Source organism: Heterocephalus glaber, unplaced genomic scaffold, assembly GCF_053883595.1.
Source record: "Heterocephalus glaber isolate CG9 unplaced genomic scaffold, H.glaber_assembly_v1.0 deba00000676, whole genome shotgun sequence".
NCBI lineage: Eukaryota > Metazoa > Chordata > Mammalia > Rodentia > Bathyergidae > Heterocephalus > Heterocephalus glaber.
In genome coordinates, this window is record NW_028258156.1 from 7475076 (window position 1) to 7497548 (window position 22473).

A 22473-nucleotide genomic window follows, 5' to 3' on the forward strand; every position below is an offset into this window, starting at 1 on the left:
GCAATTTCTTCTCCCCTGCTAGTAGCCTTTTATGTATTGGCATGTAATTTACCAGGAAGAAAGGACAGTGAGGAAAAATCTTCCTCTAATTTAGCTGTTGTAAGAAGTTAAAGAAACATGATTTTAATAAAAATACTACCTTAGAACTATATTTTAAAGTTTACACATGCTTTCATGTTTCCTTTATTGCACTGTTTGTCCTTCTGCCAAAATTCAGGTTTATTGAATAGCTTAGCAGTGAATAGTTTTGCTTCAAAAAAAAAAGAAAAGAAAACATATTTCAGTAGTTAGCAATTTGAGAAAACCTTTTATATTTCATATAACATTGTCATTCAAATAAAGCCCAGTTTGTAAATTAACATTTTATCTTTCTCCCAGTTGCTAGAACCTGTCTGTCACCAGCTCTTTGAATTCTATCGCAGTGGAGAGGAACAGTTGCTTCGATTTACGTTGCAGTTTCTCCCAGAACTGATTTGGTGCTACCTTACAGTCTCAGCCAGCAGAAATGTGCATAGCAGTGGATGCATCGAAGCTCTTCTTCTAGGGGTTTACAATTTGGTTTGTATATATTGTATTAAACAAAATGCTTTCTAGCATATAACTTCTACACCTACTGTTCATTTTAGTAAAGCTAAAATTTGTCTTTTTATACATTCTCATCCAAAATAGCTCTTTGTAGGGGAGGGAGCTATACAGGCATACATATAATTATATAAATATACTCTTTGGGATTGATTGACTTCAATTAAATAATCTGACCATTTCAATTCTTTTACAGGTATATCTGAAAAATAACAGTATTGCATTTAAAAATTTTAAAACTTAGTATACACCTCACAGAAACTTTAGGAGAAAAGATTTAGCCCTAATATGCACCAGTCATAGTTCCCTAAAATTTGGACTATCTCCAGAGTTCACACCATTGATTTAACATAGTTTGCATTACTAATAGTTTGTATATTAATTGTGATGATGTTCTAGATACTTAAAGTTTGTATTTTTTTAAGATAGAAAATAATTAAGGTCCTTTTCTTGATGTACTTAATATTTAAATCATTAGTTGATGTAGAAAATATAACTTGTTATATGTAGAAGATCAATGGCTCTTAAGATATATCTCAACCATCTTGAAAACTGTGTGTGAGTTTTAGTGAGTTACTTTTTCTTTTATTTTTCGTTTCTCTTTTTGTAATATTGGGAATCAAACACAGGGCCTCCTGCATGTGAGGCAAGCTCTTTACTGCTGAGCTACAACCCCATCCCCTACTTGAAAAAGTAGAAGAATGTATGTTTTAACTACTAGTGTTTATGAATAATTGATAATGTATTATCATTGTTTAAGATTTTAATTGTCTTTAAATTCCTTTCTACTTAGGTCTGTTTTAAAAAAATAGCCTAACAATTTAAATTTAGTATTAATATTTATGTGTAAAGAAGTAAATATTTTAAGATATTTTCTTTTACTTTTCTAGGAAATAGTTGATAAACAGGGACATAGCAAAGTATTGAGTTTTACAATTCCATCTTTATCCAAACCATCTGTATATCATGAAGTAAGTGGCATTTTATTAAAGTAAATTACTTGGTCTGAAGCTTTGATATTATCATAAATTAGGGTGCAGTAACCTGGTCAAAAGAAGTTGATAAACTTATTAGAACCCTAAAGAGTATAAAGCACCATATAAAATATTTACTATTTCAAAAATGAAATGAAAAACCAGAACTACTAGCTTTGATATAAAAATCTGATAATTAGAGACCTGTTGAAAGTACTCTTCTTGAAATACTTTTCTCTCTTTCTGATGGATAGGACTGGTTGAATGTTTTTTGTGTGTGGCAATTATGTATTTCCATTGTAGAAAACTTTGAAAACTATTATTTATTTCTCACTTAGTTTTGAATTTTAAATATCTGAATAGACAATTTGGTAGAGTGTCTGAATATTTTTACAATATTTGATGTTCCTGATAGTCATTCTTGACGCTACATATACTTTAAATGCCACACTTTCAGCCAAGTAGCTGTTTTTTCTTTATTTGAATGTCTTTTCTTTAGCCTTCCAGTATTGGGTCCATGGCTCTGACCGAGAGCGCACTGTCCCAGCATGGGTTGTCAAAAGTCGTGTACAGTGGACCTCATCCTCAAAGGGAGATGCTTACAGCCCAGAACAGGTATGCTATGGAGTTATAACTTCTTATGCTGCTGCACTGATTCTAGTAGGCATATAAGTAATGTTTAGTGAGTTATATGTAACAACCTATTTTATTAAGTCATTTTACAAAAGAGAAACACATCTAGGTTTGTCATTGTACTTTGTTTCAGATAACATTTGGAACATTGAAATTTTAAGATGTTTCATATGGCTGTTACTTGGAAAATCTTGGTTCCTTTTAGTTTCTGTTATTGTTATGCTCATATTGTAAAAGTCTGTTCTATAAAACTAACACTGCCCTCTCATTATGGTTGGCTTCTTAGAATTGTAAAGATTGGTTAATAATCCTTTTGTTTGTCTCTAGGTTTGAAGTGTTGACATTCCTTTTGTTGTGTTACAATGCTGCCTTAACCTATATGCCCAGTGTTTCTCTTCAATCACTGTGTCAAATTTGTTCAAGGTAAATTAAAATTCAAATGCTTTCAGTATTGAAATATTACATACCTAAGTTGTTTTGTTTTATGTAATAATTTGTTTAAAACATTAAATAAGGTAAAGTTCAGCCTACCCAACACATCAAGAGTGCCCTACAAGTAATAGCCACAAAAAACATGATGAAGGATATAAAGCTGAATAACACTTACGTAGAATATCTAATCAGAAAAGGATTACGTATACTGTGTATTTGAAAGAATGGAATGGTTCTGACCTTTGGATTTTTGAAATGTGTATTTTATTTTGTTATCTGTTTTTTATTTCTTTTTACTGTGCTCTAATTTGATGTCAAGAAATAAGAAATCATGTTTTTAACTTTTCCTTGCTTAAAAAGATTAAGCTACAATGTTAAGTAAATTATATCATTGTTTGTTATGCAAACATTTAAAAATTCCTTTTTTAAAAGAGTATTTAATAGTATTTAAATATTTAATAGTGTATATGATATGATGGTAACCATATAAACCATGTGATATATTATGACTCTTGAATTTGCTGAATATGACTAGAATATTAACAGTGATTATCTCTAATTGGTAGAATTAATGATTTATTTTAAATTTTCTCTTTTGTGGTTTTTCTTTGATTTTTTAATTGTCTGTGATAAACATATTGCCTTTTAAAATAACAAAAAAGCAAAAGACTGAGGTGGTTACCTTTGATAACTCAATAGAAAACTATAGAATTAAAGAAGTTATAGAATAATTTATATATGAGGAACTTATTTAGGAAATAAAACGTAGCCAGAGGGAGAGTCTATTGAACAATACTTAGAAATCCAATTAGCTAAAACAAAACAAATGAAAAAGCGGAACTTGATGCTGAATATTATAGAATCATGCTGACCAGCTGGAGAAAGGAGTTAACAGGACAAGGGGGATGATAGAGGTGGAGAAATGGAAAGTTTTTGAGATATTTTTTGAATTACAGCAAACTTATATTTCCTGCTCTTGAAAGATAGCACCAATGTACCATCTCTCTCACTTACTGAGCCTTTCTAATATATTCTTTGCTTCAAACCTTCTAAAGGAAGAGGAGATATCCAGTTATGAATTTCACAGATCTACAAAATTTTAAAAACAAACAAACAAAAAAACCCCAAAACAGACTGGGTCGGTTATCTACATAGTGTTGTTCAATTTTACATTGGCAGGTTGTTATATTATAAATATCCACCATCAATATTAAGAAAAGGGAGGTTTTGTTTTGCTTCTTCAGTGCTAGGAATTGGACCTAGAGCCTCAAGTATACCAAACATATGCATTGCCTCCGAGCTCCATCCCCAGCCCCCAAGGGAGACTGTAACATCAAAAGAGGGTAAAGGTGGAAGAGAAGGACAATATTTATGGATTTACAAATTTATGGATTACAAATGGGACAAGGTTAGCCTTCCTCATTTCTCCTTTCATGCAGCTCAGTGAAAACTTCGTTATAGACTAAAATGTGTATAAGGACCAATATGTAAGAAGCACCAGTTTAAGGAGTAACTTGATGCAGCAGTTTTCACCTGTAGAACTTGAAACACACTAGAAAGTCCAGGTCCTACTCTGAGCAGTGAAGCACTGTCTTAGGTAGTGGGACGCAGGAATACATATATATATATGTGTGTGTGTGTACATATATATGTCTATATATATATATATATATGTATATTTTTAGCTCCACTGATGTTCTAATACCATGTTCTAATAAGAACCACTAGTCTCCAGTGACAGTGGCACATGTCTATAAAACCAGGAGGCTGAGACAAGAGGATTGCAAGTTTGAGGAGAGCATGGGCAACTTAGATCATTCCTCAAAATAAAATAAAAAGGGCTGGAGATGTAGCTCAGTGGTAAGCACTTGCCTATCAGATGTGAGGTCTTGGGTTCAATCTCTGATTTAAAAACAGACAAAAACAAACATAAGAAAACCAAAAAACCTCATTGTTGGTGTTTCCGTGAAACTACTGCTGGGAAAGTTAAGAAAGAACATGTCACTGGTTTTTGTTCTGTGTAACTCTACTGCACTGCCTTTAAATATAATTACTTGTACATTATGAGTGAAAAATTGCTAATGTGCCGATTTTACCTAGCTAAGGAACTGAGTAATCCTTCAACAAAGAACACAAGTAAAAGCTGCTTTTAAAAACAAAGAGAAATATAGATTGTTTAAAAACTAGCTGTAGGATTTTGTGCTTACTTCGGCAGCACATATACTAAAACTAGCTGTAGGATTTTGTCCAAGGAAGATTTTAGTAGATTGATACCACAACAGAAATTCATCCTGTGTAAATGTTTACCAGCTGTAAGAAAATGCAGGTGTGTGTGGGGGGTGTAAGTAATTCAAAACACTTAAGCTTTTTAATATTAGCTCTTAAGCCACAGAATGTTACATAAGAAAGACCCTATCAGATTGTCATTCCTGTCCCCTTTTTTTCATTCTACATTTTTTATTTTAAATTCCCTAGTACTCTCTGCTCAGTAGTAAAATCCAGTTATTCATTTTTCTTAATCCCTAGCCCCAATCTTTTATCAAATATTCTAGTTAGGAGATTTGTATGTTTTAAAGATGAAAGAATTAGAAATTTTACTACTATTTAACAATCTAAGACCTAGTCATATCCAGGGAAAGAAAAGTTGGCTGTAGAACTGTGATATTAAGTAAGTTATAAATGATTACATTAAAGTACAAGAAAGATCTTAATGATCTCAGGTTTTCCTGAAGATAAAAGAGATCACATGGCTTTATGGGTAATCAAGTCCTTTGGCTGTGTTACAGTTGTTTCAGATTGCCACTCAATTGGGTTTTTCATGACTATATCAAAATGATTTGCTGGGTCATGTAGGAGGAAGGATACATAAATACAATCAGAAAAAAATTAATATCTGAACTAGATTCAGTGACAAAATGTGTTTCATTCTTTTTTAATCTTCTGATTGTAATAATCTGGGGTAATAATTAAAATAATTGTGGACTTTTCTACCCTCCATCTATGAACCCACAAAGCCATTCTACTAAGCAAAAATCAGTTTAGCTACTATGAGCTTTGATTTATTACCTACACTGATGGCCAAATTGATAGCCTGTCTTTTCTTCCTATGCAGTGTGCATGGACCACTTAAAAAAGAGATAGGAAAGTGGACAAGAATTAGATTGAATAAGGTATAGCCAGAAAGTTTTTATTCTCTGGTAGTATTGAACATTATAGCATTATTAAAATGTATATATTTACTTATATTGCAAATATGTTTTGCTACCAGAATCCAGAATACCAGAATCCTTTAAATTTGAGGAAATAAGTTTTCTTTTTTTATTGTCAGACATCTCTGTTAATACAGTGCTATTGAACAGATGACTTTCTTGCCTTTTGATGCGTTGTATAAGTATTAAGAATAAAACTCTACTGATCTATTTTTCTCTCCCATTGTCTAATGGATTCCCCTGATTTTGTTTAGCTAGTGGGTCATCTAGCTGACTAATCTGGACATGAACTGCTCTGAGTTCCTGATCAGTGCATTTATTCCTCTGTACCAATGATGAAACCTGCTCCTCTCCTCACTTCCATGCCAATCTTCTTGACCACCTGAACAGATTTCTTCTTGTATTCTGACTATAAAGGGCACCTTTTGCGAGTAAGCCCCTTTTGTGGATTAATATTCCTGACTAGAAAAATTTGACCTAGGTATCAAATATATACGTGCACACATATATCTAACACAGTGTCAGTCACTTTGTTGTAATCCAGTAAATGCCACCTGTCATGTTATTGTGCCCTAATGTTGAACACAAACATCACCTGTGGTTACACAATGGCCTTTTTTGGGGGTCTCATCTGCTTACTATCACCATGCCGTAAGCTGCAGTACATATCTGATATTAGGTCATTCCTTGTTGAAAGAACATTTGGTTGGTTTTTTTCATTGCTTGTTATTTTATTTGCAAACTTCTTTTTAACCTATCTAAATTTTATCCATCTTTCATAATCCCATTAAAATGTTTCCTTCAACTATGTACTTGAACATGATTTGATTATGTGGCCTTGAAAACACACACACTTGAGGAAAGTGACAGAAGATGTAGTCTTTATTAGTTCCTAATTTTGAAGAGCAAAAGACCAACAGCAGAAAAATGCTCATTACTGTTTGAGTAATTCTTCCACTTCCTCTTTTCTCCTTAATTTCCTTCTCTCCCTCAACCTACTTCTTAAAAAACAAAACAGAAAGAGATGTTTTGAAATTATTTAATTTTATTTCATATTCTATATCTTTTATCCAGATGGCTATGAAGTAGACCTGAACCAAATTTTAAATATTTCTCAAATGAAAAATAAGAAAAACAATTGTTTCCCTTTTTAAAGTAGATTGGCACTTACTATTCTGATGATCTGAAAATCTGATAATAGTAGTTAACCTTTCTTCTTTAGATTGTCTTATATTCATGAATAGATAAACTCACCACATGTCCTCACTGGAATGGCACTTCTAATTATCTTTTAGTTTGTGACTCAGAATATATTATCAACAATCTCAAAAGTTTACTTTCACTCTGAGGCAAATGCCTCTCAACAGAGAATGAGAATGACAGCAAGTTTTTCTTCATTTAAAAATTAATACTCAGGAGGGCCAGGATTTAGCTCACAAGCAGAAAGACCCAAGTTCGATCCCCAGTACCAAAACAAAAAAACAAAAAACAAAACAAAATAAAATGATATTATTGTCAAAGAGCTTACTATCACATTCTCCTTGGGAATTACTGTGATGGTGTTGCTGATGCAAAAACTTCTCTTAAACTCAACCCCAATAATTCCACTGCTATGCTGAGAAAAGGGATATGTGAATATCATGAAAAAAACTATGCTGCTGCTCTAGAAACTTTTACAGAAGGACAGAAATTAGATAGTGCAGATGCTAATTTTATTGTCTGGATTAAAAGATCCCCAAAAGCACAGAATGGTGAGTATGGATTAGAATCTGAGGTGAGGACTCAATCAAAAATCAAGTATGACAGGTATCAAATAGACTCTCAAGTAATCATAACACTTATGATTAAGAATGTTCAGAAGAATGATATAAATGTGGAATTTTCAGAAAAAGAGTTGTCTGCTTTGATGAAACTTCCTTCTGGAGAGGATTACAATTTGAAACTGAGACTGCTTCATCCTATAATACCAGAACAGAGCACATTTAAAGTACTTTCAACAAAGATTGAAATTAAAATGAAAAAGCCAGAGGCTGTGAGATGGGAAAAGCTAGAGGGACAAAGAGATGTGCCTACGTCAAAACAGTTCATAGCAGATGTAAAGAACCTATATCCATCATCATCTCATACAACAAATTGGGATAAATTGGTTGGTGAGATCAAAGAAGAAGAAAAGAATGAGAAGTTGGAGGGAGATGCAGCTTTAAACAAGTTATTTCAGCAGATCTATTCACATGGCTCTGATGAAGTCAAACGTGCCATGAACAAATCATTTATAGACTCTGGTGGTACAGTTTTGAGTACCAACTGGTCTGATACAGGTAAAAGCAAAGTTGAAATCAATGCTCCTGATGTGATGATATGGAGTGGAGAAAATACTAAATAAATTAATTTGCTATCACACAAAAAAATTAATACTCAGAACTTCTCCCAGGAATATATTGACAAAATGTACCCTCCAAAAGAATTTTATTTTTAAAAATTAATTTTGTTGGTACACTTTTGATATACATAATGACCACATTTATCATAGGGAATTTGTATCTGTACATAATATATCTTGATTCTTCTTTTTTACCCCATTCCACTCCCCTCCCTTCAACTCTTCTTCCCCTCTTCATTTATAAAAGCATCGTTTCCATTTTTTTCTTTTATTCTCTTTAAAAGGATTTTATTTTAATACAGCTTAAGAACTTGGCAAATATCTATTTGTGACTTCAGAGTAAGCTTAAATACAGAAATAAAAGTTATGCCACTCAGCTGCTCTTTTACAAGTCTGATCTATATTTTTTGGATTTGTAAAGGGACATTAAAAAACTTCAGAGTAGAGCTCTGATGAACAGAAGAGTCAAGCATTCATGTGGCAGATAGCTTTATCACTTGATTTTGTTTTGTTTGTTTTACATTTTATTTACATTTAGTGAAAGCCATTTGAGAAAAGAATATTCTTCAACAGAGAGATCAGAAAATTGAAGAATAAATCAGAGAATTCTTAAATTATTAAAAGGAATTGATAAGAGATCCAACTAATGGTTGGCTGGATAAGTGTAGCTGGATAAGACTAGACCAGTGGTGCTGAACCTATGGCATGCATGCCGCACCAGACTGTTTGATGTCAATGAAAGCTCTAAAAGGTTTGCTATCACTGGACTAGACTCTTTTGGGTCTCAGCTCAAATGTTACCTCCTTGCCAAGATCTTCTGTGATCATATATTCTAAAGTACTACTCTTCCCACCCCAGGATAATAGTATATAAAAAAAGAGAAAAATCTAGCTGGGTATAGTGCACATGCCTGTCATCCTAGCACTTGTGAGACTGAGGCATAAAGATTGGAGGCCTGCCTTGTAGTGTGAGTTCAAGGCCAGCCTGCCCTACGTAGTGAGACCCTGCCTCAAAAAACAAAAAACTTGATCATGTTAGTGACTTACTTAAAGCAAAAAACCTTTGGTTGCTTCCCATTTTCTATAATGATGAAACCTAGCCTGTCATAAGACACTCTAGCTAGCTTCTGTCATTTCCTAGTTCCTCACATTTGTCCTCCTAAAATTTCCTCAGGCTCCTCAGTACTGTGCTGTTTCATCCCTCCTCTACTTGTGCCCTTTCTCTTGTTTTCCAGGTGAAAAATATCACTTTTTCCTCTAGGCTTAGTTTTGAAGGAACCTTTCTGAGAAGCCCTGTCTGACTCTCCAGTTCTTGTTCCCAAGTTCTATTCTGTCCTCTGCCACCTCTGGAACTTGATCAGTGCAAATATTTGCTTACCACACATTCTCCATGATTAGACTGTAAATTCCCCTGGGAATTATATCTTTCATCTAGGTCTCTAGTATCTGACATAATACCAGTTTCTAATAAACATGTACTGAATAAATGAACCAAAAAATCTTGTATTTTTATACATTGATTCTCTATTATTTACTACCATCCTTATCGTAAAGGTGAAAGATGAAAGAAACTAAAATTCCTTAGATTTGCTTATCTAGATAATAAAAGTAAGATGAGTACCTGTTCAAGTTTGGGCATGGTTTTTTGTAATGTGAAATAAAATTAGACTTGGTTTTACTTCACATGCAGCTATTTTTTTTCTGTTTCCCTGCTTTTCTTGGTTCTAAAGAATTCTGAGGTCCTCTCAATAGTATATGAATTTATTTTTATTCTTTAAAATTTCTTTGAATTGGGCCGTGAGTTTGGCTTTAAAAAATTCTTTGAATTAATGAAATTCTCAAGAAGATATTTTTGAAATAGTTTGTGGTGCTGGGGCCTTTTAAAGGGAAGGCTCAGATGTATTAAATAGAGGAAATAAAACAAAGTTCTAGGTAGTTATTACAGGAGGGATAATTACAGTCTCCTGGCTAGGATTGTATTGAGTGAAAGTGGTTTGTATCTGCCATAACATATATTAGAAAGCAGCTATTTTCTAGTAAATTTTTAAAAATAGAAATTAATTGTTTATTTTAAAAGAAGTACATGTTTATCATGGAACATTTAGGAAATACATATAAACGTAATGGAGAAAACAGGTCTGTAATCTCCAGGATCAGAGATAACAATGACTTTGTATATGCTGGTTTTAGGACAGACTATTTGTTTATTATAAACTGGGACTATGCTGTATGGGTTATTTTATACAGCCTCCTCCCACATCATTTAAATAGACTTTCAAAACATCTTTACTTATATCGTAGTATGCTTTGAGTGATTCAAAGAATTAGTCTCCTGTATTGGACTTTTAGGTGGCTTCTTATTCACTGTAGTACATACTTCTTATATTTTGTACTCCATAATTATTCCTCACTTTTTTTTATATTTCACTTTTGTTTATGATAGTTTCTTTGAAAAATAGTAAAGTCTAACGATCTTTCTTTAGAGTTCTACCCGGAGCATCATGTTTAGGCAGGATGCGGAGTATATAACTGCTTATATTTTATTTCTCTCATGATTTTTTAACATTAAAATTTTAATCTATCTTAAACTATTATAGTGTATTGCAAGGTGGTTAAGTGTAACTTACAGTAAATTTTTTGATCCTGTAGTTTGTATCAAGAACTTTGTCAAGAATCAAAGATCATACAACCACAGATCTATTTATGGCAAGTTTCATGTAATAGGTTCTATGGTAGCTAAAAATTATTAATGATTGAATTGACCAAAATTAGTGAGCCTAGTAAACCAACCAGTAAGTGAAAATATATCAACATAACTCTAGCTTTATACATTTTTTTCTGAGTCTTAACTTATTCAGGACAATGTTGCAGAGAAATGTCTTATTTGAAGTGATTGTTTCATAGAAAACTAAGTTTGCAATGAGAGTATGCCTAGTATATTATCGGGTTAAATGTTAAAAAATAAATTACCTAAATATTTACACATTTTATAAATATATTTATTTTGGTCTTTCTAGAATCTGTGTTTGTGGATATCCTCGACAGCATGTAAGAAAATACAAAGGTGTAAGTAGCAGGATACCGGTTTCTTCAGGATTCATGGTGCAAATGTTAACAGGAATTTATTTTGCCTTGTAAGTTTATCTCATACACAAAGCAAACTTTTGATCTCTTTGGAATACTATAGTTTATTAATCAATTTTACTATATTATAATCTCAGTAGATAAATAGCATATTTTTTTAATGGAAACCTTTTAATCAAAGATTGTCAAACACAAAGAAACAGCTCTAATAATCAGAAGAAATACTAATAGATCTTCAGATATTAAAACAACCAGAATATAAAATGTAACTTTTTTTCTCTGGTGCTCGGAATCAAACTCAGAACCTTGCGCTTGGCAGGCAGGTGTGGACAATGTAGCATTTTTTTTTTTTTTTTTTTTTTTGGGTACCGGGGATCAAACTCAGGTCCTTGTGCTTTCGAGGCAGGTGGTGGAACCACTGAGCTAAATCCCCAGCCCCTAATGTAGCATTTTTAAAGGATTAAAAGTAAATAGCATATTTTAGTGAAAGAATAGGAATCAAGATCTTGATAATAGTTTTGTTATTGAAAACCTACCTTTTAAAGTTGTGAAGAATTTGAAACCTGTTAAAATACTTAATTTTTCTTTAAGGACAGAATGAAAACTTAAATTCAATACTTAAATATTTTCCTGGTCTTTTTCTTTAGCATTGTAGTTTTTTTTTTTGCTAGTTTCCAAATAGATTTTTTTCTCCCCTTTCAGTGAAAATCCTTTTGGATCCAGAAACTTTAGCTTCTCAGAAGTATTTTAAATCCTCTTTGGTCAGAAATAGTATATTGTTATTACCATTAATTTCTAAACTTTCTTTTTTTTTTTTTTCGGTACCAGGGATCGAACTCAGGACCTTGTGCTTGCCAGGCAGGCGCTGGAACTACTGAGCTAAATCCTTGGCCCACCGTTAATTTCTGATACTGGTGTTTAGTTTGTTTCTTTGAACCCTATCTTTTTGTAAGCATTTAATATATTATTTATAATTTCCCTGATAACTTCAACATCTTGGTCATCTCTGAATTTATTTCTATGTTTTATCATTCACAATTTTTCCCCCTTTTGCTTGTGGTATGCATTGTAAATTTTGATTGTTCATGATTTTGTTCCAAGGTAGGAAAGTAGAGACTGTTGTAAATATTTATGTCTGAAAATGAGCATGGCTCTTTTCTTTCTTTTTTTTTTTGGTACCGGGGATTGAACTCTGGTCCTTGTGCTTGCAAGGGAGGCAATGGAACCACTGAGCTAGATCCCTGGCATGGCTCTTTTCTTTTAAACTGGTAGTGGAATTATTACAGGTAGTTAGTGGGGGTTGGGTTTTGTTCTTGCTATGGTTACTTCAGAGTATCACTTCAAATTCCTCTAGTGCTACCTGGTATTTAGGGTGGGAACTGGAGAATTTTCCTTAATATTTCTGCTCTGTCAGTAGCTTCAAGCTTTCTTTGTATTCCTGCACCGTGGAGAGGGTCTCTCTCCATGTTCTTGCCCCTCCTCCAGCAGTAGAGTGCTATTGCTTGGTTCTAGGTGTATACCAGCGTCATGATAGGATTGGGACGGCAAGTGGTGTTCTCTGTCATCCTGATTCAGCCTCAGTTCCTTTGTTCCTGCTTATCACGGTTGAGAGTTTCTCTGTTCCTGCTGCTCCTCCAGTGGTAACAGACCCCCCCTAATGATCTTAGCAGAGAATGAGGTACTTTTTCCTTTCCCTCAGAGCTTTCACTTTAAGCCATGAGGGTAAAAAGGTTTGCTGCTACTTTCCCAAAAGCCTTAATACTTCAGTTCCATAGAGAGAAAAGGGCCTGGCTGGGTCTTGTGCTTTCCCAACTGAGTAGCCACTCCTCTTCAGGCCTGCACCCCTGAGGGCAGCTTTCTCTGGTCCCCTGCCCTGTTTCCAGGCTTGCTTGTGAGTGTCTGTGAGAGATTGTGGAGAACAGCCTGCTCAGGGCTGTGAGCTTCTGTATGTTCTCCCAGAGATTTTATCTTTTCTTGCTAGCCCATGAACCAGCTTTTAGCAATTTGGCTTTTAGGAGTTTGTTAAAAAGTTTATCTGCATTCTTCTTACCCACTTGCTCTGTGGCCCAATTCTCCTTATGGTTCAGACTATGCAGTTACCCTGTGACCTCAGCTCTTTTCTGGATTCATGAAAAGTTATGATTTTGACAATTACATGGATTTATCTTATTTTTAGAATAAGAATAATGCTCTTTTCAGTGTTCAAGGCCTCACTTTCCCTCATGATGTAACTCACACGTCTTCATTTTATTGACAAATGATCAAACCTATATATCTGTTTACTTTTGTCATTTAGATTACTTTTGGAAAGGATTTGGCGTCTTTGAAAATTATGTGTATATATTACACACATACATACACTTTTTTCCCTTGTGTTTCATATTTGCAACATATATCATGTACATTGCTGAATGGCCATCAGAATACTATTCAAGATACTGAGTGGTGGTGAATTCTCATTAAAAACCATGGAATTTACCGAATAATTTGACCATTGAGTGTTCTGAACATTCTCCTAAGGTATATAATTTACTGGCTCTGGCTTGCTTGAAATTGTAACTGCTTTGAAATTGCCTTATCTGTTTTTTGATTTCTGTTCTGTAAATAGTTGTGTTCTTTAGAGAAGAAATATACATCTATAAAATTTTCTTTACTATTAATAGCTTTCAGATACAATTGACAGGAATTCAAAGATTTAAAAATACATTTTTAAGGGGAGTAGAATGTTACACACAATGTATTAATGTGATGTTACTTTCTTCAGTAACAATAAATAATTCTTCATTACATTTTGTTCTATTATATAGAATTAAGAGACACACTTTATTTAATTTTATAGATATAATGGAGAATGGGATCTAGCTCAAAAAGCACTGGATGATATTATATACCGAGCCCAGCTAGAATTATATCCAGAGCCATTGCTGGTAGGTGCCTTATTTAAATAAAATTTTGAATATGATTTTTCAGTTTAGAGCTACAAATTGAGAAGAGCTATTCATAGTGCTTTAATTCTCAATGATTTGTGTTCTTGACGTGTTTGGAAATTTTACACTTAAAGAGTATATATAAAATTTGAAAACTTTATACAGTAACTTTCTTTTTCTTCTTTTTTTTGGGGGGGGGGTCGGTTTGAGACAGGGACTTGCTTTGTAGTTCAGGTGGGCTTAAACTTAGTGTATAGGCCAGGTTCTCCTTGAACTCACAAGGATCCTCCTGCCTCAGCCTCCCAAGTGCTGGGATTGCAGACATGGGCCACCATACCTGGGTTAGACTAACTTTTTAGATATTTGATAGATACAAGAATGTTCTTCTCAGCATACTTTAGATGCATTTATGAATCAGCATTGGGTATTGGAAAACCTAATTTAATATTTTGAAATTTTAAACTTTATGACATACATATTATTTTTATCTACAGATATTCTTTGTTTAGCGACTGAGTTCCATTCCTGTGACTGGGTTGTTAAATGCATTGGTCGCTAAATGAGGAATTATACATAGTGTGTGCATTACAGTATTCAGAACAAAGGAATCTCCAACTTGATGACTTTGCTTTTATTTGCCTAACTCTTACATGCAGGATTGTAATGTATAACAGAACATAAAACTACAGTACTATACAGTACAATCATTGAAAATTATAGTACTGTATAAACAAGGTATACTGTACAAAAAAAGATATTGAGTCTCTATAAGCAAGATGCACAGAACTGTACAAAAGAAAAAAAAAAAGACAGGTCGTAAGTCTGAACAACATGCCTCATCCTAAATCTGAACAGTCATTAAATGAATAGGTAGTTAGGGTTAGGGTTAGGTTATAAGCCTTTTACTCCTTATCTAAAGGATTTATGCATCATCTTTTGAAGTATTTTGGAAAGAATATTCTTTTTGTAAGCCTGTTGACATTTATCCTCGTGTTTTATCTCAGGGTAAAATAATACATCTATTAATGCCAATCTTAAAACAATTTTTTCTTTCTTAGGTTGCTAATGCTATAAAGGCTTCATTGCCTCATGGTGCCATAAAATCTAATAAGGAAGGCACAAAGTGTATTCAAGTTGAAATCACACCAACTTCCTCTAGAATATCAAGAAATGCAGTAACTAGCATGTCAATAAGAGGTCACAGGTGGAAAAGACATGGTAAGAAACATGTAACTCTTCAAATTAGAGCACTGGTGGGTCTGTCTTGTTTTTCTCTATTTTTATGGTGCTAGAATTTCTAACTGGTGAATACTACTATAGTAGCCTGGAAGAAAGAGCTGTGAGATATCTTTAATCTAATTTATCATCCAGGAGCAAGAGACAGTAAGGAAAACGGAGCCCCTTATGTTACAGATAGAAATGAAAATGTATTTAAAAATTGTATTGGCCTTTAAGTTTTATTTGATTAGAGTAGGAGAATAGAAAAAAATGCATTTTTAAATTATTGATACATTTTTGGTTTCTATTCTTAAGGATTTGCAAATATTCCTCAATGAATGTTTCTTATTTCTCAATTGACTCTTTAGCAGGTAAACTTACATACTGAAGTAGAAGAACTCATAGAAACTTTAGACATTTTATCTGGACTTCCTGGTAAAGAATGCCATTGTGTTGATGCAGACTAGGCATTTCCATTTCTCTGAAGTTAGTCTTCTTTCCAGATTGTTTGTTTATGTTAACATTCCATCCTGTCTGCTTCATTTTATTATTTTAAAATTTCAATGCAAGTTAATATTCACTGTGGGCTTCTCAGTGCTTTCCTGTTTCTCTTCCTTCTCTTTTATTTTATTCCTTATTTAATTTCTTGTTCTTTTTGTAATTTCTCTCCTATCTATAAATTATTGCAGTGGCAAGACTCAGTGTTAAAAGAGAATTAATATTAACTTCTTCAGAAGGTGACCTTTCGATGGGATTCAAAAAACCACTTCTTGGTCACAAGCAAATGTGGTCAGAAGGGGTAAAGCAAAATCTAGCCTGTTTTCTTCTTCCTATAAACTGAGAGGAAATGGTAGCTTCTTTTCGTATATTTTACAGTATTTGGTTCCAGCTGTCTCTGTAGTCTACATAGAGGAAAATGGGAAAGTGAAAAAAATGAGGGTTATGTATGGTAAAATGGAAAGTTAATGATGAGAACAGTTGCCTTTTTTTTTTGTCTGAGAATCTAGGAGATTGTATGTCAAAAAAGAATAAGGATGAAATTATCCAGGTGTAACCCATGTCATTTTTTCTTTTTTAAGTTATCATGAGAATTTGTAGAAGTCTAATAGGAAGAAATAAAAAGGGTGATGTTGTTTGCCATCATCAAGGCAAATTATGCTACTTAAAATATACAAAGCCTAAGCATAGTTCAGTTTGTCCAATAAAAATAATGCTACTGAATAAGGCTAGATGATCACAGGTAGAAAGTATTTTAATTAGATGTGATAGTACCCTAAAGATCAGCTTTTCTACTTTGGTATTCATATGTGCAAATAGGTCCAAAGGCAACAATCCAGATCATGCTGGGGACTCTGGCCATAATTGTTCCCACATTAGTAGTACTACAGGACATACAAGAATAAAAATTTAATTTCTTTTACACTTGCCTTTCTTGCTTGGGAGGACATATTGGGAAGGGGGAGCCAAGGAGGGATGTAGGTCTTATAGTTAATGTGAAACACATTGATAGTCCTTTGTAGTTGTGAGTGTGTCTGTGTGTGTGTGTGTCTGTGTGTGTGTGTGTATCTTGAGTGTTTTAGTAGAGGGAAATATGAACTCTCTGGTAAAATGGAAGCTATTTTCCAGAAATATTTCATAGGAAATAATTAGCGAAGCAAGAGAAAAGACTAGTTGAATCTATTTTATCTATTCTCACCTGTCTTCTGGGTTCCATTTTGGCTGCCACTTGAGGGGTTTATACAGTACTCTGTCTTAGGGCTATGGCCTATTAAAGTAGCCTTCTTATTACTTTTCCCCCTGTGTTTATTCAGAGTTCACAACTGTAACACTTCAGCAACTCTTGAATATGATAACAAAAAAGTCGTAGATACAGATATAAAAGGGAATGAGCTATAAAAACAAATCACATGCATGAGCAAGTAAAGAATACAGATTAGCCTTGTTTGCCACATTCTTTAGTATAAATTCCCTTTGTCTGGTGCACTGTCAAGTATCTCTACTCTAAGGTCCCTCTTATCTGCTCCTACAGATAGGTTATATTCTCCCTGTTTAGGGTAGTCTTGGTTTTTACCACATAGTTCATCCTCATTTCAACTAAATGAGATTAGTTTCAACGTTTCAACACAGGTAATATTTTGAAATCTATTTTAAAGGTTAGTTTCAATATTTTGACACAGGTAATATTTTGAAGTCTATGTGACAATTTCATATTTTCCTAATTTTTCCTAATTTTCAGTAGATTATTCTAGCGTTGCATGGACATAGCTAACTTAATGTTTTTCAAACTTTTAAAACTTTGTGTTTAAATACATTTGAGATAATTTTAATGACTGTACAATTCCATGCCAAGCATACATTTAGAAAATAAAGTTACAATGTAGAATTGTTGCTTTTCACTTTTAAGGACCATAATTTTATAAATAACTAGTTTTATTTTTATAGTATTAATTTTCTATTACTCTATACGTGGTGGATAATTCAAGGGAAAGGTATATTTTTCGAACAGATTTTTAAGTCACCTACAAATTGAGGGCTATCTAGAAGTCATTATTTTAAAGTAAAATGCAATTAGAGGAGGATAGTAATACAATAAACTTTAAAAAGAATTAAATAATTATGAATAGGTTATGATCATAACAAGAATCAAAATGAAAATTCTAATAAGAAAAATAAGCTGAAATTTAGGGAAATAATACATTAATTTTTAAATTAATAGTGAAAAGGCAATTTTGCTTAAGTACTTTCTTCAAAAATAAATATAATAGTTAAAAGGAAAACAAAATATTTCTTTATAAGTATCCTTTAATTCTGTAGTCATTTCTAAATATTTCTAAAGCCATCTTCATCATCTACAACTGTAGCTGTAAGAGTACCTTTTCTTGAATCCCTGAATGATTCTACAGTACACCAAGATTCTAGTATACAGGCTAGAGTCTTATTTCCCTGTACTTTTCCATTTCTACCTCTCTTTCAGTGCAAGTAATTGCTAATTTTTGCCTGTTTCCCCTGACTACCACCACTATTATGACTCATTATTTTTCCATTTAAAAACAGTTACCTATACTTGTTACAACATAAACAATTTTCCACCTTTCTTTTAGGATAGTTATTGAAATACCACTCCTTCATTCTATAAAAGTCCCCTAATTCAGTTATGGTTGCAAATATTGAGTGCTTATGATTTTTGTTGACTAGTATCTAATAAAAGTCTTATCCAGTGAAATCTCAATTCTTTATTATTCCCTACCATTCTTTCCACTTATGTATTTGTGATGAGACACAAGTAAATGAAAACCACTTGGTATAGTTTAAAGCACCACATACAGGCTGATTATTAATTAGGAATTTATTTGTTTTGTTAGCTACACAATAATTGTATTCTTGGTAAGTTTCTATTGGCTACTTTTCAAATGATCCTATGATTTATCAGTTCTTTCATAAAACTGGTAATTTCTTAATTTTAGATAAACTTGTTTGAAAATAGAATCAAACACAAAAGTATACATGTTATATAATAACAGTTTAATGATTTTTGTTTTAATTGCTGTAGCTCTGAAATAGTACTCTAACTTTATTATTTGACACTTATATCACTATTACAGACAGAATTTTTAAAATGTTGTTTTTATACCTATTATTTCACTTAATCTCAAGTTAATACCAAAATAGAAATTAGATTGGACTTGTATTGCTCATTTATGTACACTAACAATATGCAATAGTTAGGTATCAATAAAAAATAATATTTATAACTAGATACCTTGCATTTTGCCCTATTTTTGGTTCTGGCATATGTTAAAATTTATTTTAATAACATTGCACTAATTATTTTGACTTAGGGCATCCAAGAGTTCCAGTTTTAAGTAGCAAAAAAGAATTGAAAATAAAAACTATATTTTTAAGTCTTCTAATTTAGTGATGCAAAATAAGTACCCTGAGAATTTTAGATATGTAAGTATATGGAATGTTTAAGTGAAAAATTCAAATTAAATACAATTCACATTTATCAGATCCAAGAAAGGACAGTTACATGTTATTATAGCATTGTCTCTCTGTAAAATTATTTCTATTTAATGAGTGCCATGATATTTAAATAAAGTTAAATGATTATAACAAAATTCAGAGTCGTTAGTGATTACATTACTGAAAAACAACTGAATAGGTGATCTGTGTTATAATTTGGTCAATGGTTTAGTACTAAATTATTAGATGAGAGGAAAAATAAGAAAAATAAAAAGGTGAAATTCACTTTCAAAACTAATTTGTAAAAAAACTGGTTAGTGATTTAGAAAATGTTAACATTTCCCTTCCTCCCTCCCTCCCTTTCTTTCCTTCTCCAATACTGGGGATTGAACCCAGGGCCTTCACACTGAACTTCAACCCCAGCCCTTTTTAGATTTTCATGTTATTAATCAAGACAGGGTCTTGCTAAAGTTTCCCAGAGTAGTCTTGACCTTGTGATCCTCCCTGCTTCAGCTTCCCAGAGTGCTGAGATTACAGGTATGCAGCACTGTGCCCAGCTTGGAAAATATTAATAAATTTCTATCATAATATATTCATAAAGCAGGAAAGTACTATCTTTATAACTACTGAACAAATGTGAAACATTAAAAGCACATATCAGTAAAATATTTTTAATATAATTGTTTATAAATATTCCAACAATTCAGATCTTTCTAGATACTGCAGAAGGTAGACTGTCATGAATCTGGAGATGGAATATTTATTTTGTGCATCAGATGTTATAACTTTAAGAAAAATTCTTAAGTTGAGGAAAAATAAAGTTGGTAAGAGTTACAGAAATATTTGAAAAAATAAAAAAATTATGATTTTAAACTCAAAATAGCCAACTTTAAGAATTGGCTATTGGAATCACTCCTACATCTCCAATTAGAAATTTATAATGCCCATGTTTTTCTTTTACAAGTTATTTATACTCATTAAGGAAATTCATAAAATTAAAAAGTTATTTGACATCTTTATAAAAAGACTTAAATGTTTTAGCATTACCTCGAGAAGCTCTGTTGCTTTCAGATTCTAAGATTCTATTTGAGGAATACATTTTGTTTTCCCAATATAGACGAAGAAACATTGGGGCCAAAAATAAGCATTTTCTTCTGAACAAGCATTGAATGAATTTTAACTGGCATGTTTGATATGAAACTTTATATTCATGGAGAGCAAAATAAGAGGAAATACATATGACTCACAGAAAAAGGACGTATTAACCAAAGAGTTAAAATACCATGTCGATATGCTTGACACATGTGAACATTAGATTTAAGAGAGGAAAGAGATTATACAGTCATGGCTTAGTCACTTTTGAAGAAAATAAAAAATCTTTTTATATTTCCAGATATAATAAAGTAAAATTTTCCACACAGAGAAGCAAGATAGTTCAGAATTGTTGATCTTATGAAGCAAAACCACTTGTTTGTAAATTACTGTGTTTTAAATTTTTATTAAGGAGATCTTAACTTTTTTAGATCTTTTTTTTTAAATGAATTTTATCGGTATATTTTAGGTATACAATATAATGATGTTCATCATTGGAAATTTGCACCTTTACATAATCTCCCTTGGTTCTTATTTTTGCCCCATTCCCTGCCCTCCCTTCAACCCCTCCATCCCTCCCTGTTTACAAAGACTTTGTTTCCATGTTTTCTTTTTCTCATATTAATTCCATTCCCCTCTTTCCTTTCCCCTATCCCTCCAACCTTCCCTTCCCCTTTGCCCCTTTTCTTCCTATTTCACATTATCTTTTATACCTTTTAGTCCTTATTTATGCTTTCAGTTTCTCACACAAGAGAAACTATTCGGTATTTACACATTTGTGTCCTATTTATTTCACTTAAGAGTATCGCCTCAATGTACATCCATTTGGCTATAGATGACTCTAATTTCTCATTTTTTATGGCTGAGTAGTACTCCATTTTATAAAAAAACCACATTTTCTTTTTTCTTTTTTGACATTTTCTTTATCCAGTCTCCAGTTGATGGTCAATTGGGCTGCTTCCAAGTTTTAGCTATTACAAATTGTGCTGCTATGAACATGGGTGCACATATATCACTGTAGCATGATTCTTTTAATTCTTTGAGGAAGATCCCCAGCAGGAGAATAGCTGGGTCAAATGGGACTTCCAGTCCTAGTTCTTTGAGGTGTCTCCATACTGATTTCCACAGTGGTTGCACCAGTCTACACTCCCACCAGCAGTGGAGCAGGGTTCCTCTTTCCCCACAGCCCCACCAGCATTTATTATTGGTTGATTTCATGATAGCAGCCATTCTTTCTGGGGTGAAGTGGAATCTCAGTGTTGTTTTCATTTGCATCTCTCGAATGACCAATGATGTTGAATGTTTTTTCATATTTTTATTTGCTATTTCTACTTCTTTGTCTGAGAAATGTCTGTTCATTTCAGACATTTTGCCCGTTTTTGGATTGGGACTTTAAATTTGGTAGGTGTGATTTAAGTTCTTTATACATTCTAGATAGTAGACCTTTGAGGAACAGCAGGTGAAAATTTTTTCCCACATTGTGGGTTGTCTCTTCATACTGTTGGTGGTTTCTCTTGCTGTGCAGAAGCATTTTAATAAGAAGAGATCCCACTTGGTGATTGTTTGTGTTAGTTCACGGGTAACTGAGGTTTTGTTCATAAAATCTTCTCCTACACCAATGTCTTCAAGAGTTCTACTTAACCCCTGTTCCAGTTCTACCTAACCTCTGGTTCAGCATTTCTATTTTAATATTTAGATCTTTAATCCATTTTGATTTTAGTTTAGTGCATGGTGAGAGATATAGGTCTAGTTTTAATTTTTGGCAAGTTGAAACCCAATTTTTCCAGCATCATTTATTAAAGAGGTTATCTTTCCTCCAGTGAGGGTATTTGGCTCTTTTGTCAAAGATGAGGTGGCTGAGTGTGTCTGGAGTTGTTTCTGCATCTTCTAATCTTTGCCAGTACCATGTTGTTTTTATCACAGTAGCTTTGTAGTATAGTTTCAAGTTGGGGGTTGTGATACCCCCTGCCATGTCTCTGT

General features: G+C 33.0%; 1 protein-coding gene and 1 pseudogene across 4 annotated transcripts in view; both read left to right on the forward strand.

Annotated features, from left to right (window-relative positions):
• Nucleotides 1-22473, forward strand: part of Hycc1 (hyccin PI4KA lipid kinase complex subunit 1) — an 84812-nt gene that overhangs the window by 46177 nt on the left and 16162 nt on the right. For all 4 annotated transcript variants that reach the window (XM_087206674.1, XM_004839566.3, XM_087206673.1 and 1 more), the window contains 7 exons: nt 379-558; nt 1473-1553; nt 2056-2171; nt 2517-2612; nt 11227-11343; nt 14133-14220; nt 15279-15438. In XM_087206674.1, the coding sequence (XP_087062800.1) occupies nt 379-558; nt 1473-1553; nt 2056-2171; nt 2517-2612; nt 11227-11343; nt 14133-14220; nt 15279-15438 (838 nt within the window). The remainder of the gene's footprint in view (nt 1-378; nt 559-1472; nt 1554-2055; nt 2172-2516; nt 2613-11226; nt 11344-14132; nt 14221-15278; nt 15439-22473) is intronic.
• Nucleotides 7341-11217, forward strand: LOC147829241 (protein SGT1 homolog pseudogene; annotated as a pseudogene).